The 13,454-nt window shown below is 60.4% G+C and overlaps 3 protein-coding genes across 3 annotated transcripts in view; all 3 read left to right on the forward strand.

Annotated features, from left to right (window-relative positions):
• LOC117644709 (autism susceptibility gene 2 protein-like) overlaps positions 1 to 10,730 on the forward strand; it is a gene marked incomplete at its 3' end in the record, with an annotated part of 81,919 nt that extends 71,189 nt beyond the window's left edge. The window contains exons 8-18 of the mRNA XM_034384323.1: positions 5,783 to 5,828; positions 6,521 to 6,573; positions 7,620 to 8,066; positions 8,152 to 8,690; positions 8,779 to 9,015; positions 9,085 to 9,184; positions 9,221 to 9,338; positions 9,426 to 9,628; positions 9,716 to 9,880; positions 10,305 to 10,334; positions 10,623 to 10,730. Coding sequence (XP_034240214.1) covers positions 5,783 to 5,828; positions 6,521 to 6,573; positions 7,620 to 8,066; positions 8,152 to 8,690; positions 8,779 to 9,015; positions 9,085 to 9,184; positions 9,221 to 9,338; positions 9,426 to 9,628; positions 9,716 to 9,880; positions 10,305 to 10,334; positions 10,623 to 10,730 — 2,046 coding nt within the window. The remainder of the gene's footprint in view (positions 1 to 5,782; positions 5,829 to 6,520; positions 6,574 to 7,619; positions 8,067 to 8,151; positions 8,691 to 8,778; positions 9,016 to 9,084; positions 9,185 to 9,220; positions 9,339 to 9,425; positions 9,629 to 9,715; positions 9,881 to 10,304; positions 10,335 to 10,622) is intronic.
• Positions 10,731 to 10,822: 92 nt separating this feature from the next.
• On the forward strand, positions 10,823 to 11,631 carry LOC117645112 (genetic suppressor element 1-like). The gene is made up of 3 exons (XM_034385030.1): positions 10,823 to 10,953; positions 11,064 to 11,202; positions 11,317 to 11,631. The coding sequence occupies exons 1-3, from the start codon at positions 10,842 to 10,844 to the stop codon at positions 11,558 to 11,560; spliced, it is 495 nt and encodes a 164-aa protein (XP_034240921.1). The 5' UTR covers positions 10,823 to 10,841; the 3' UTR covers positions 11,561 to 11,631.
• On the forward strand, positions 11,525 to 12,937 carry LOC117644710 (E3 ubiquitin-protein ligase TRIM33-like). The gene is made up of 3 exons (XM_034384324.1): positions 11,525 to 11,556; positions 11,731 to 12,435; positions 12,862 to 12,937. Exons 2-3 carry the CDS (start codon positions 11,801 to 11,803, stop codon positions 12,935 to 12,937), a joined length of 711 nt encoding a protein of 236 aa, XP_034240215.1. The 5' UTR covers positions 11,525 to 11,556; positions 11,731 to 11,800.
• Positions 12,938 to 13,454: the final 517 nt, after the last annotated feature.

The raw sequence follows: 13,454 nt of genomic DNA on the forward strand, positions 1-13,454 counted from the left end.
TTTTAGCAGATGATACTTTTATGTACATAGCGTTAACGTGTTTTTATTTTTTCCTCACGTTTTTGCGGGGATGTGCAAGGGGTCAGGCAAAGATGGCTGTGTGCGTGAGAGAGAGGAGAGAGAGAGAGAGAGAGAGAGAGAGAGAGAGAGAATGGTACGTGTGTGCGCGCCCCCTCTGGCTTCGCCACTGGGGGGTTGCCGACAGTAAAACTCGGACGTGGCGACGTGCCCCGCATCAAGTGTCTTTCCGCGCCGCCGGACTAGGGGGGACATTACACTGCACACACACGCACACACGCATAGTCCAGCCGTTGCACGTCCGTTAGGAGGAAATAAAATTTCGAAGGAATGCGGGAAAGCGAAATAGGCAATTTAGGGATATCGTGTGTGGGTGTGTGTGGGTGGGTGGGTGGTAGGTGGGTGTGTGTGTGTGTTTGCGGAGCGCGAAAATGGATTTGTATCGCGCAACGATTGGATTGCGAGAAGGTTTTGGGGTGGGTGGGAAGGGCAGTGCCGCGGTTGTGTTGAGTGTGTGTGCGTGCCTTCGGTTCGCTCCTTGGGTCCGGTACTTGACTCGGCGAAAGCGACCCTTCACCTCCTCGCGGCTCGTCGACTTGGCGGCCACAAGGACGTTCCTGGCTGGATGTGCGACTCGTCTCCTTCGCGGCCTCCATCGCGTCGGTCGTGAGGAGGCTCACCAAGGATGCGTGCTGGGGGAGCGCGAAGGGTGCCGCCGGCCAATTGAAATTGAAAGTAGATTATTGATGGCGAGGCCGGAGGGACCGGGCCGGGCGGGTTGCATGCGAGGCTCTCGCACCTGGCTGGGCTCCCCTTGTTGTGGTCGGTCGAGGTCGACCTGCCTGCCTGCCTGCCGGGGTCGAGGAGCACCAGGGCAGCACGGCGTCGCACAGCGGGGCGGCGAGGTGTGTCTTTGTGTGGAGAGCAAACAAATGCCCCGACAAGTTTCGGCCGCGCTCCGTTGCCGCCGCAACGGCGGATGCGCGCGCGAAAAAAAAAGGAGAGAAAAGACCGGGGGAAAGGGTTTTTAAAAGGCCCACGCGGTTCGCACGGCCGGCACGGCCTGGCTCCAAACGATTCCGAGCTTGTTTGCAGTGTGGCGTCGATGTCTGTCCAAACAGACGCGTATCGCCCGGCCAGCCCCGGCCGGCCGACGCCGCGATTGCGCTGTGTTTTGCCAGCGTGTTTTCACGGCGTGTCTGCCCGCCTGTGTGTGTGTACCTGCCGCCACCGTCGGCTACACTGTCAAAGCTACGTTTATGGATCCGTTCAGCAAGTTCCGGGTAGTTAAAGCTGCACGTTTACAGCATGATTCTAGCGTGTTTTTCTTTTTACAACAATTTTTTTTCACGTTCCACTGCCGCTCCGGTGGTGCTAATAGACTTATTTGGCGGGAGCGTTTCCATTAATTAAGACAGGCACTCTGTGTTGATTGTGGATGGACTCGACGCGAAAGCTGTCACGGCCCGGAATAATTATTTTTTAAAACGCCCGCTCCTTTTTCATTGTTTTTTTCTCTCCGGGTGAGCACCGGGGGAGGGTCGTTTGACAGTTTGCCGTGGCAATGGGCGCCAAGCGGTTCATCGGGGTGGCTGCCTGTCGATGACCAGGCCTGGCCTTCCCGTCGCCTCGCCCGGCCTGGCCCTGGCGCCGTGCTGTTCTTTTGCATATATATTGGAGGCCGGCCCCCTCTTTTTCTCTCTTCCAGTGGAATCATTTTCGTTGAAACGAAAATCCGTTCTGGCGTGTGGCGGCTAGCGAAAATGCAATCGGGGGTATCTTCGCGTAAAATTGGGTTTTGCGAAAAAAAAATGGCTGCAATCGGGGTGCGGCGTTATTCGAGCTGAACGTGTGTCGTGTTTGCGGCCAGCCGCGACAGCCGCCGTAAACGGTTTAGCAATGATGATAAAACGGCGCCGGCCTGTTTTTAAATATGAAATAAAGTGGAAAAAGTTTTGCGTTGCGAGAGGTGAGGGGGAGATGGGAAAGCCCGGTGGCTTTGAACCCCGTAATGGTCGTGTCATACATTTTAATGAGTATGCAGAGACTAATCCCTCGCTAACCTGGGATGCTTTTGTTGATTGTTATGGCACCGGTTATGCGGCATTTGCGGCTCACTTGTCTGTACCTACACTTTATTGTCCTGAGCACCCCCTTTTCTCCGTCATTGTCTCGCCTAATTTTTGCTAGAGTTCGCGGCTTTGAGACTGCCTTGGGATGCTAACAGGGCAAGTCGCTGCACCTCGAGGCAATCCGAGGCAGACCGTCTTATAATTCCATCCCATTTTTATAATTTTTTTCTCCCTTTTCTTTTGGCCCCGTGAAATTCTTTTGAGGCTGTCTGGCCGAGATATTGCGGCACCCTAATCCCTTTGGAGCTTTCGGCCGCTTTCGGCGCAACAGTGCATCTCGCCGGAAAAGTGAAGTAATTGATGGCATGCTTTGAAATTGCGCCCCGTCGGGTTTATTAAAAATAAATGAGGCTTTGGCCCTCTTTTGTTTTTTCGGTGTCGGGGCCGACAGGTGGGGCTGTCGGCTCTGCAACAAAAACGAAGGTTTAGTGTGTCCAACGCGTGTTTTTCGCAAAGGGGTTTTGGTTGCGTAGTGCGCCGCACAGTGGGCCAGAAGACCGGTGGAGGCGGCCAAAACTCTAGACGCGTTTTGAGCTCCAGAGTCGCTAAATGAGACTCGAACCGAACGTGTGACCCCACCAATGGATTGCTCGTTCGGAGAGCAATGCATTGGGTCACACGCTCGGTTCGAGTCCCATTTAGCGACTCTGGAGCTCAAAACGCGTCTAGAATTTGGTCCCTGCGCCGACTTGTTTCCTTGTTTCTACCCGACTCGTTGTCCTGTACTAATTACGCGCTCGCTGCACCTGCCACTCAGTGGCCGATCCATAATGCATGGCGGCGTGGCGGCGATCCTAGCGCACGCCTGAATTTCTCATAGTGCTGTCTTGCCGGTGCCCCGCGGCAAGCGACGTGTGTGTGCGTGTGTGAGCGTGTGTGTCCGTGTAAAAGTGTAAGAGAGCGCGAGGGAAAGAGAGAGAGAGAGATTTGTCGCCTGGTCGTGCTCCCACCCGCTTGCTGCACACACGCACACATACACGCATGCATCATGTAAAAGGGGACCGTGTGCGGGGGATGGCGGGGCGAATCTATAGTGAATAACTGTTTACATGTGTGCGTTGGCGCGTCCTTCCGCGTGGCCTCGCCGGGCCTCGCCGGGCCTCGCCGGGCCTCACCCCCGCCGCGACGAGGACGCTATCATCATTTTTCTGGCAGAGGCATCGCGTGTCTGTCGAGTTGCTGGCGTGCGGAGCGCGGAGCAAGAAAAGGGGGTTGGGGGGCCGCCGCGCCCCGCCGCGCCCCGCCGCGCCCCGCCACGCCCCGCGGCCGGTGTGAGGTGATGCTCCTCGCGTCAAAGGAGCTGTCGACGCGGGGCGCGGCGCGACGGGGATGGCGACGGCTTCCCGCGGGGGATCCCTCGGGATCTTCCGGGATTTACGGGCCTCCGTGTCCTGGATCTGCCGGGTGGGACGCCACCCTCCCTAAGCCCTTTTTGGCGTCCTCGTCTCGCCTCGTCCCACCCGGCCCGAATAAAAAGGGACGCGCACCGCGCCGCCGCCGCGCCCTGCGACGAGCCCTGGGACGAACCCTAAGTGGGCCTGTTGCTATTTGAGCCGGTGAAGGATATGCCCCGTTTTGTGTGTGTGTGTGTGTGTGGGCCGGAGCGTGCTGCAAGGGGAGCAGGAGGGAGCGGGATAAAGAAATGAAAAGATGGTGGTGCGCACCTGAGGACACGACGGTGGCCTCGGCCCGGCCTCGGCCAGGCCGCGCGGAGGGTCCTGGAATAGAGGGTCGTGGCAGAGGGTGCGCCGAGCCATCCCCGCAGCCCCGCCCCGCCCCGGCCCGCCCCGGCCCAGTAATACGGCAGATTGTGTGTGTAACAGACTGGAATAAAGTATGTGTCATCGCGGGGCCGCGCTCTCGCCGGCCGGAGCGCGGGGGCGAGGAAGAAAGGAAAGGAAAGAAAAGGAGCAGAGATAAAAAAAAAAGAAGACGAGACTTTTTGTGCGTGTGGTGGATTTTCTCTGAGGGGAGGAACGTGCCTAGAGATGAACCCGCGCACATTCACTTCCTGCACTTGAAGCTGTTTTGGGAGATTTCGCTCTCAAGTGCGATTCATTTTTTTTTGTCGCTCTTTCCTTCTCTGCGGCGGGACCGGTGCGTGTAATGGTGCCTCTCTGTCTCTCTCTCTCTCTCTCTCTCTCTCTCTCGTACTTGGTCGGGAGTGGCGCGCTCTAGCGGGTCGTCACGGAATATTTTTACTTTTTTTTTCTTTCCCTGCCGTTGCGCTGCCGCGCCCTCTTCATGCAACTGCAGAGACTCTAGAGTGCGGAGCAGCGCGTCGGATGCTTTAATGTTTTAATGAGTGCGCGATGGCAGTGTGCTTGCGCCGCTGAGTGTGGAGTAGAGCACGCGAACTCCCGCCCGCGTCACCGCCCGTTGACCCAAACTTTTTTAATCGGCTCCGCTCTCGCTTCCCTTTTTGTTTTCGATTATTCCCGGATTTATTCCGCGCTCTCTCTTTTTCTCTGTCCGTCTCTCTCTCCGCAGTGATTTGGGGGCGGGGCGGGGCACCGAGTTGTTGGCGAGATTGCCGCCCCTAGTTTGTTTTAAATGCTGTTGTTTCGCGCGATGTGGATTGTTTTGGAATGGTTTCGCGCGTCCCCGCTGCAGTGCGCTGCCCGGGGTTGTTTGGCCGGCCGGATGGGGAGCCCCAGAGGGAGCCCCGGTGGGGGCCCCGGCCAAAGGGGGCCTCAGAGGGGACCCCCAGAGAGACCCCACGGGGACCCCAGGGGGAGGCCGCCCCGAATGGCCTTTGTCCGCCCCTTGATTGCTGGGCGTGGTGAGCTAATGGTGTCAGCCACAGCGGCTGCAGCAGCCGGCAAGCGCACCAGGCGCGCAGGCAGGAGCCCAGCGCAGGCAGGAGCAGGCCGGACGGCAGGCAGGCACGGCAGCAGCAGCACCAGTAGTCGGCCAGGCGCAGCAGCAGACCAGCGGAGTGCGGCTTCCGCTGTCTCTCGCAACGACTCACTTAGCGTTCTCTCCTTCTACCTCTCTCCTCCCTCTCTCCTCCTCCCTCTCTCCCCCTCCCTCTCTCCCCCTCCCACTCTCCTTCCCCGCGCCCCCTCCTCCTCCCCTCTGGACGGGGTCGCACCGCCAATTCCCGATATGGGGGACATAAGTGTCTTCCCCACGGCGCGCTCGAGACATACCTGTCTGTCTGCCTGTCTGGCCGGCCGTCTGTCGGCCCGCTAGCGGAGGCCGCGGTCCCGGCTATGTGTTATTCATGGCCGGTCGTCAAGCCGTGCATTGATGGTGGGGCATCCAGGGGCATCCCAACACTCAGCCTTCCCCCGACGGTGTGGTGGCGGGGCGCGGCGGGGGCAATGCCCCCCGCAGGGGCCGCAGGCCGCAGGCGGGGTTGGGCCCCGCTGGGGTTGGCGGTTGGCGCCCCAGTTGAGCCAACTCGGTTCCGCGAGAGATTGGTTGCGGCGGCGGCCCGGGTGGCCCGGGCGGGCTTGGCTGGGCGGCTAGCCCCCGGCGGGGTAGGCCACGCGGCCGCACCCGCGTCGAGCACGGCCGCGCTGGCCTACCCCGCCGGCGCTAGACCGCCACAGCTCCACTTCTTCTGCTGCGCCTCCGCTGATTGAACACCGGTCGCTAATAGTTTCGCGTTTGCTTGTGTGTTGCAGGGAACGGACCCGTCCTCAATCTACGCGTCGCCCGGAGGGAGAAAACGTGAGTATCTACTGAACCCGGTAGACGTGGAGGAAAGAGAGCTTCCTGGTGGATCGCTTGCGAGTTCGTTGTTGATAACGTTCTCGAGCGGCGCGCTTCCAAGTGCACGAGACGCGCGGCTTTGGAACGCGCTGGCGCGGATTCCAGCCCAAGCAGTGGTGTGTCTGTAAAAGAGACCGCGTCACCCTGGCGGGGAAAGAGACCGCTTTAGGAGGGGGCCGAATCGGCCGCGGCGCTGGGCGCTGGCGCCGCTAGCGGCCGCCTTTGCTTTTATCGCGAGGCCGTCGTAAAGTCGGCCGCACCCTATCTCTACGGCCGTGGGGCTTTAATTGTTGTAACTCCGTAAAACTTTACCGAGCTTTGTAATCCCCCCTCCGAACGTATTCTCGCGTCACTTACGACGGCGGCCTTTTATCGTCTGCCCGGCTTGGCGGCTGTCTGTCTGCCTGCCTGTCTGTCTGTCTGCCGAGCCGAGGCCCTGACGAAGGTCCAGCCTCGGTGTTGAGCGGCCGACAATTGTAATTTTTTAAAAGATACTAATTGTAACGATCCGCGCAGCTTCTTTGCCCAGCCCCCCGCCCGCTTTGTGTTCCGTCCGGGCGGCAGGAAGCGGGCAGTTGGCTTTCCTGTCCGCGACGGGCTGTTCGTTTGGCCCCGTTTTTGTTGCTGAGAATGCGCTCGTTTGGCCGCAGATGATGGAGCGGCCGCCAGCCACGCCGCCACCAGCAACGGCACCGCGTCGCCCGCCCCGGCGTCGGCGGCCACCGCGGCCGCCACCGCCACCGCCGCGACGCCCTCGGCCAGCGCCACGGCGCCGCAGTCGCCGCACGGCCTGCCGCCGCCCTCGTCCGCCGGAGCAGCCGCGCCCGCGCAGCCTCCGCCTACCTTTCCAGTGAGTACTCTGTGGCCTCGCTCTACTGCGCTACGCCGGGCTACGCCGGGCTACGCCTCTACCCTGGACCAGCCACTAACTTCCGCGCTTGTCTGCAGGTTTCCAATGGCCCCATCCCACCCCGGCTGGCCCCGGGGAAGCACCCCGCGGGCGTGGGCGCGGCGCAGAGCACCCCTCCGGCCGCCGCACCGTCGCTGCCGATGTCCCTGCCTCTGCCTCTGGCCGCCGCCGCGGGGTCGCCTGCGCCGTCATCCGGCGCACAGCACCAGAGCGCGCCGTCGCCACACCTACCCTCGCCGTCGGCCGCGGCGCCGCCCATGCTGTCCGCGCAACACCAGCTGCCGCCACACTACGGGCAGCACCACGGGCAGCACCACAACCAGCACCACTTCCACCCGTACTCGCAACACTTGTACTCGGGCCACCACGGCCCTCCCGGCGGCCACGCGCCGCCACACCCGCACACCATCACGGCGTCCCCCAGCCCCCACCACCACCACTCGCCGTCGCCGCACTCCATGCAGGGCCACCCTGGCGGCCACCAGCACCCCGCGGGCCACCCGCCGGGCCACCAGCCCAGTCACCCTGGTGGGCACCCCGGCCACCCTGCCAGCCACCCGACGCCGGGACTGCCTGCGGCGGGTTCACCCCACCCTGGGAGCCACCCGGCCGCCCAGCCGCCGACGCACCCCGGCCACCCCGGCCACCCGGGGCACCCCGGGCACCCCGGCCACCCGGGGCACCCTTCCGCCAGCTACCCCGGACACCCCCACGGCGCGCTGTCGCAGCCGCAGCAAGGCGCCATGGGCCACCTCGGCCAGCAGAGGCACCCCTCACCGCACCTGCCGCCGCCCCACCACATGTCGTCGCCGGGGCAGGCCGTGCAGCCGCCCCACCAGCCCCACCAGCCAGGCCAGCAAGGCCCGGCCACCAGCAAGCACCAGCCGCCCGCCACCGGACCGCACTACCCACCCCACTCGACGCAGGCCAACCGCCTGCCCGGCCACACGACGCTGCTGGCGACGACGGCCGCGTCCCACCAACCCCACCAGCCGCCCACCTCCATCATGTCGTCCAGGTCGTCGCCGAGGCCGCCCATCCCGCCCTACGGCATGCTGGCCATGACGACGGCGCCGTCAACGCCGCTCTCGGCGAGCAAAGGACTGACATCGTCGGCGCCTTCCAAGGGGCCCGCGTCGACGCCACCCGCCCCCTCGCTTGGCCCCGCCGGCTACGGCCTTCCGCACGGGTACCCGCACTACCCGTCGCTGTACTCGCCCTACGGCATGCACTACCTGCCCCCCGTCGCTTCCAGCTCGCCGCTGGCGTCGCCTCGACCAGACTCGGTGAGTACCGCCCGCCTTCCAACCTGCCGTCGGTGCACTGTGCGGGAGCCGCGTCAATAACAACCCTTTTGCTTGTTTCTTGCAGCTGACGGTGCGGTCGCCGCACTCCTCCAGCCTCAAGACCTCCGCGGCCTCGTCGGTGATTGCCGCCAACGGCCAGCCTCTGCCTTCCGGTCCGCCCGTCGTAACTCCGGGCGCGGCGGGGCAGGGCTCGGCCGCCGGCCACCCCGGCGCACACCCCGGACCCCACCCCGGGGCCCACCCTGGCGGGCACCCCGGGACGCACCCCGCCAGCGCGCGGGCCTCGCCCCTGGGCATGCCGCTGGGCTCCCACCTGCCTCACGGGCACGGCGCGCCCCCCGCTCTGGGCGGCTCCCTGCCTGGGGTGCACCTCCCTCCAGGAGGCCACCACCCTGGCGCCCACCCCGCGGGCCACCCGGGCCCCGCCACGGCCGCGACGTCAGCAGTGCCCACCAGCACGGCCCCCGCAGTTACCAATGCCTCTTCGTCTGTGATCACCACCTCCGCCTCGAGCACCCACATGCACACCGTGACGACGCCCCTCATCGGGAGGAGCCACTCGCCGCGCGGCCACAGCCCGTCGCGCGAGCGGGACAGCTACAGGTGAGCCTGCCCTGCAGTGCTGCAGTGCGCGTATGGCCACATCACAGTCCCTGCAGTCTAACTTGAACCTCTTTGTCTGCGCTTGCAGCAGCAGCGGGGTGAGCAGCATGGGCCGCAGCAGCGTGACGCCTGTGAGCAACGCGGGCGGGCCGCTGCTGCTGTCCGGGCCGTCGGGGCCCCAAGGCCCGCTGCCCACAAACCCCTCGCCGTTCAGCGCGGCGGCCGTGGCGGCCTCCGCGACCGCGGCCTCACCCTCGGCGTCGTCGGCCTCCACCCCAGTGTCTTCTAGTCTCTCCTACCCCAAAGGACCTGGCGCGTGGCCGAGGTGAGTCATTGTGTTGTTGTTTTTCTTGTAGTTGTTTGACGTGTGCTAACGGCTAACGAGTGCGTGCAGTTCCAACTCCAGCAGCCAGCTGTCGCCCGCCGGCAGCAGCCCCGCCATCAGGCCCGGGCTGGCGACGGCCTCGCCCTCGGCGTCCATCGCGTCGCCGCACCCGCCGCACCCCGGCCACCCCGGCCACCCCGGCCTCCACGCCGGGCCCTACTCGGCCGGCACCCTGTTCGCGCCGCCGCCCCCCGTGACGGCGGCGGGGCCCACTCCCACCAGCTCCAACCCCGCCCCCTTCTCGGCCGAGTCATTGCTGTCAAGTAAGGATCACCACTGTTTGCGTCGACCCCGCGCGGTCTGCTGTTTTCTGTCGGATTTGGCCTGATTGCTTTTGTTGTTTGCCCCAGATCAAGCTGATCTTCTAAGAAGAGAGTTGGACAGCAGATTTTTGGCGTCACAAGATAGGTCTTTAAATGTTGGTCCCCCGCCATACTTGAGAACGGAAATGCACCACCATCAGCACCAACATCCACAATTACATCCAGGAGCCTCAGCGCTGGGAGCGCTAGGGGCACCTCCTCAAGCACCGTCTGTTTTCCCTCCACCACTTGTAAGTTTCCTGTGCTGTGCTATTTGTCTAACTGGGCTCTTTTATTTTTCGATCTGTTGTTATATCTTACTTTTCTTATTTTTGCAGTTCAAGGATGTGCCAAAGTTGGGAGGTATCGACTCCCCTTTTTATCGACAGAATACTCTGGGTTTGGGTTCATACCCTTCATACTCAGGGCTTCCACCTTTAACAGCACTAGGAAATTCAACTCCATTTGCTCCTCCAAGTCACTTGCCAACATTCACTCCCAAGGTAATCTCATCATTTTTTGTTTAGTTTTACTGAACCACATTGAACTATGTGTTGTATGTAATGGGTTTGTTCTTCATAAGCATGCTTGCATGCATCATAGATGGTTTGAATTGCCGCTGGGCAAATACATTCCACGCCAAAAAAAAATCAAAATTATACCGGAGACTTAAATTGCGGCTATCCCAAAATCTTTTGTCCTGAGAGGAGAGGCTCAATAAGTTTTTTCTGTACCTTTGAGGAGATAGCGAATGGCTCGCCCTTTTGGCTTGGAATGTGTGTGTAATCCTGTGTCTTTTTTTCATCCAACCCGTAATCACCTGATTCGCATTCCTTTGAGCCATTTGCATGCTCACTCCTGTACCTGCATGTTTAATAACTATTCGCACTAACGCTTATGTTTTATTTTCATGTTCCGTTGCTGCAGGTTGCTGACCCCTCAAAACCCAAGTCATCGGTATGTTTCCATTTGTTTTGTTTTTCCTGTCTTCTCATTCTTTTTAACTTTTTACTTTTTTGGCACTTTACCCAAATAGTTTGTGACAATAACTTTGTTCATTGGCACATTTGTCCTGCATGATCTGGCTTGTCGATTGTTGGGCATTTCTCAGAGTTAACATTTTTAAGTCAGTTACACCAGAACTTCTTCCCTGTAAATTCGTGTCAGTCTTGAGTCTTGCTTTGGAGACCCGTAGTTTGGCACATGGCAGTGGTGTAACGTGCTTCCGTTTGTTTGTCCCTACAGAAGCAGGGCCGGTGGAACGCCATGCACGTGCGCATCGCGTGGGTCATCTACGGCCACCAGCAGAAGTCGCAGGCGGACGCCCCGAAGCTGCCCGCCGCCGCCGGCCAGGGCGGCGCGGGCCCGACGGCCGCCAAGCCGGGCCCGGGCGAGATGCTGAGGGCGCCGCCCATCGGGCTGCCCAGCCACCTGTACCCCGGCCAGGGCCCGCGGCCCCACGAGATGCCGGGCGTGCCCGCCGCCTACCCCGCGCTGCCCGCGCACCGCCCGCCCTTCGACCCCGCCACCTCCCACTCCAGCTACCTCGCCAGCGCCGCCGCGGCCTCTCATTTAGGTGAGTAGTGCTCCGCTTTTTAAAATCTCTTTGAAAAAAGAATTGTGTGGTTTTTGTCTCTGTATGATATTTTACTGTACGTAGCTCTAATCATGACGTTATGTCTACAGGATCTGCCGTCTCGCCGTTTGGTCGGTTTCCCCCTTCGTTCCCCGCACCAACACCTTCACCCTTTCCTCTTGGATTTCCTCAAGGTCCTAGAGAAATGGCGCCCCTTGGCCCTCTGGCAGGAATCCATGATCCATGGAGGTAATTGACATTTTTTTTGTCGTAACTTTGGAATTGTGTGACGCGAATAGTGGTGGGATGGTTCACAGATGATTTTCTTTATCTAATGCATGTGATTTTTATTTTGCCCAACAGACTGCAGAGAGCACCTGCTGGCTTCCCTGTGACGGCTGCTGGCCCATGGAGTTACAAGTCAGAGGCTTCCGTGTTAGAAGAAAGAAGTCGAGAGCGAGAAAGAGAAAGGGAGCGTGAGAGAGAGAAGGAAAGGGAGAGGGAACGTCAGAGGAGAGAAAGAGAACGAGAAGAGCAAAGGAGACAACAAGAAAGAGAACGAGAAGAGAAGCGGAAACAAGATGCTGAGCGAGAAAGAGAGAAGTGAGTGTTAAGTTCCTAGTCGATGCGACTGCTGCTGATTTTAATTTTAAGCATTAGGGTACACTGTATTCAACTTTGTGTCCTCATTAGCTGCCCTGTGTGGCATTGGCCCAGTGTTGCCTGCCTAACTATCCCTCATCGATTGCTGCAACATTTTTTCTCTTTCCTCCACAGGGAGCGAGAGAGGAGGGAGAAGGAGCGGCGCGAGCACGAACGCCGGGAGCAGGAGCGCGAGCGAGAGAGGATGATCCACCACCACCAGCAGCACCAGCAGCAGCAGCAGCACCTGCAGGCGCAGCACGCGCAGCACCAACACCAGCAGCACCTGCAGGCGCAGGCCCAGGCGCAGGCCCAGGCCCAGGCCCAGCACCAGCACCAGGCGCGGCTGGCGGCGGAGAGCAAGGGCCGCGACCGGTCGCCCATCCGCAACGGCACGCCCACCGAGCCCGCGGACCGCAAGGACATCAAGGAGGAGGAGCTGGCCATGCTGTCGCGGGCGGGCGGCGTGGGCGGCGTGCAACCCTACTTCCTGTCGCGGCTGCCCATGCTGGACCCGTCGCGACGCTCGCTGCCCCCGCACCCCGGCGCCTACGCGCACCCCGGCGGCATGTGGCCGGGGCCCGACCCCTACCGGGAGGCCTACAGCAGGTTCGACCCGATGCGCGGCCTGCAGTACCCCATGGCGGCCATGTCGGCGGCCGCCGCCATGCAGGAGGAGGAGCAGCGCGCTAAGCTGTACGGCCAGTACCGCGGCGGCGTGGGCGTGGCCGGGCCCGACCCCATGGCGCACCTCCGCGCCAAGGACCCCAGCCCCCCCGGCCCCATGCTCAACAACCACCAGTTCCACCACAGGCCGTCGCTGCCGGGGCTGCCGCCAGGGCTGAACGCGGGGCTGCCGTCGGGGCTGCCGCCGGGGCTGCCCGCCCCCGGTGCGCCCCACCCGCCGCACCCGTCCCACCCGCCTCACCAGTCCCTGCCCCTCAAGATGACGACACCCACGCCGCCGGGAGGGCCGCAGGGGCCGGCGGGCGGGCCGCTCGTCGTGGACCTGCACAAGAAGGAGGAGCCAGCCACCCAGCCGCGGTGAGGCACGAGGGAGGGAGGGACCTCTGTGGGGAGAAATCTGTGATGTTGCCTTTGCTCTTGGTGCTAAAGTAATGTAGGTCAGACAGCGAAAGCTGCCAGAGAGTGTCAGATTTTCAGTACAAAATGGAGCGCAAGTGGTGGTCTTGGGTTTTGTAAGGGAAGTCTGCGCTGTTCATGCTTTAATAATTTTCGACTATGTGTTTATTGTGTTTTTTTAAGAATTGCCCAAGATTACTTTATCATGTTATGTTTTGGGTTAAGGCTGTATAAGTGTTGTTATTTGTATTATGTCTAGAGAAAATGAAACGCTTGCTCTTTAGCTGAACTAGTCACATATGAATAGATGCCTGCATTTTCATTGGTTTGACTTGACTGACTCATCAAAATCAACTGATTTCAGAAGTGTTTGACACAAAGACTAGAAATGGATCTGAAACTCAATATTTGATGATGTACTAGCTTTGCAGCAAAGGTGTGTTACTGATCAAGGATGTTCTTTTTATGACTTTTTTAAAAATTTGTTATGAAGTGCCACTTGGTTCTTTGTGCAATAACATTTCCTTGTTGTCTGGTGACTTGTAAACCTTAGACTAGTTTGAATGAGTCGGAGGCATCAACTGCTCATTGTTGATGTAATGCTCTCAATGAAGTCTAAACAATTTATGAACTTTTTCTTTTGTTATTGTTGAATGAATTGATACGAACAACCCCACAGTCACCATTTGAAGGTGATGGGTTCAGGACTGTATAAATTTGGTGGAATGAATACACCAGTGATTTAATTTAGAAATGACTTGAAGTGCATCAGCTCT

This window comes from Thrips palmi, unplaced genomic scaffold (assembly GCF_012932325.1).
Source record: "Thrips palmi isolate BJ-2018 unplaced genomic scaffold, TpBJ-2018v1 HiC_scaffold_18, whole genome shotgun sequence".
In the NCBI taxonomy this organism is placed as follows: domain Eukaryota; kingdom Metazoa; phylum Arthropoda; class Insecta; order Thysanoptera; family Thripidae; genus Thrips; species Thrips palmi.

Excerpts from the sequence above, each read along its gene's own strand:
- LOC117645112 (XM_034385030.1), top strand. The coding sequence starts at position 10,842 with ATGCCGGGCGTGCCCGCCGCCTACCCCGCGCTGCCCGCGCACCGCCCG. Across the intron at positions 10,954-11,063 it reads CGCCGCGGCCTCTCATTTAG|GATCTGCCGTCTCGCCGTTT; the intron begins GTGAGTAGTGCT and ends TTATGTCTACAG. Across the intron at positions 11,203-11,316 it reads GGAATCCATGATCCATGGAG|ACTGCAGAGAGCACCTGCTG; the intron begins GTAATTGACATT and ends TTTGCCCAACAG.
- LOC117644710 (XM_034384324.1), top strand. The coding sequence starts at position 11,801 with ATGATCCACCACCACCAGCAGCACCAGCAGCAGCAGCAGCACCTGCAG. Across the intron at positions 12,436-12,861 it reads CTGCCGGGGCTGCCGCCAGG|AATTGCCCAAGATTACTTTA; the intron begins GCTGAACGCGGG and ends TGTTTTTTTAAG.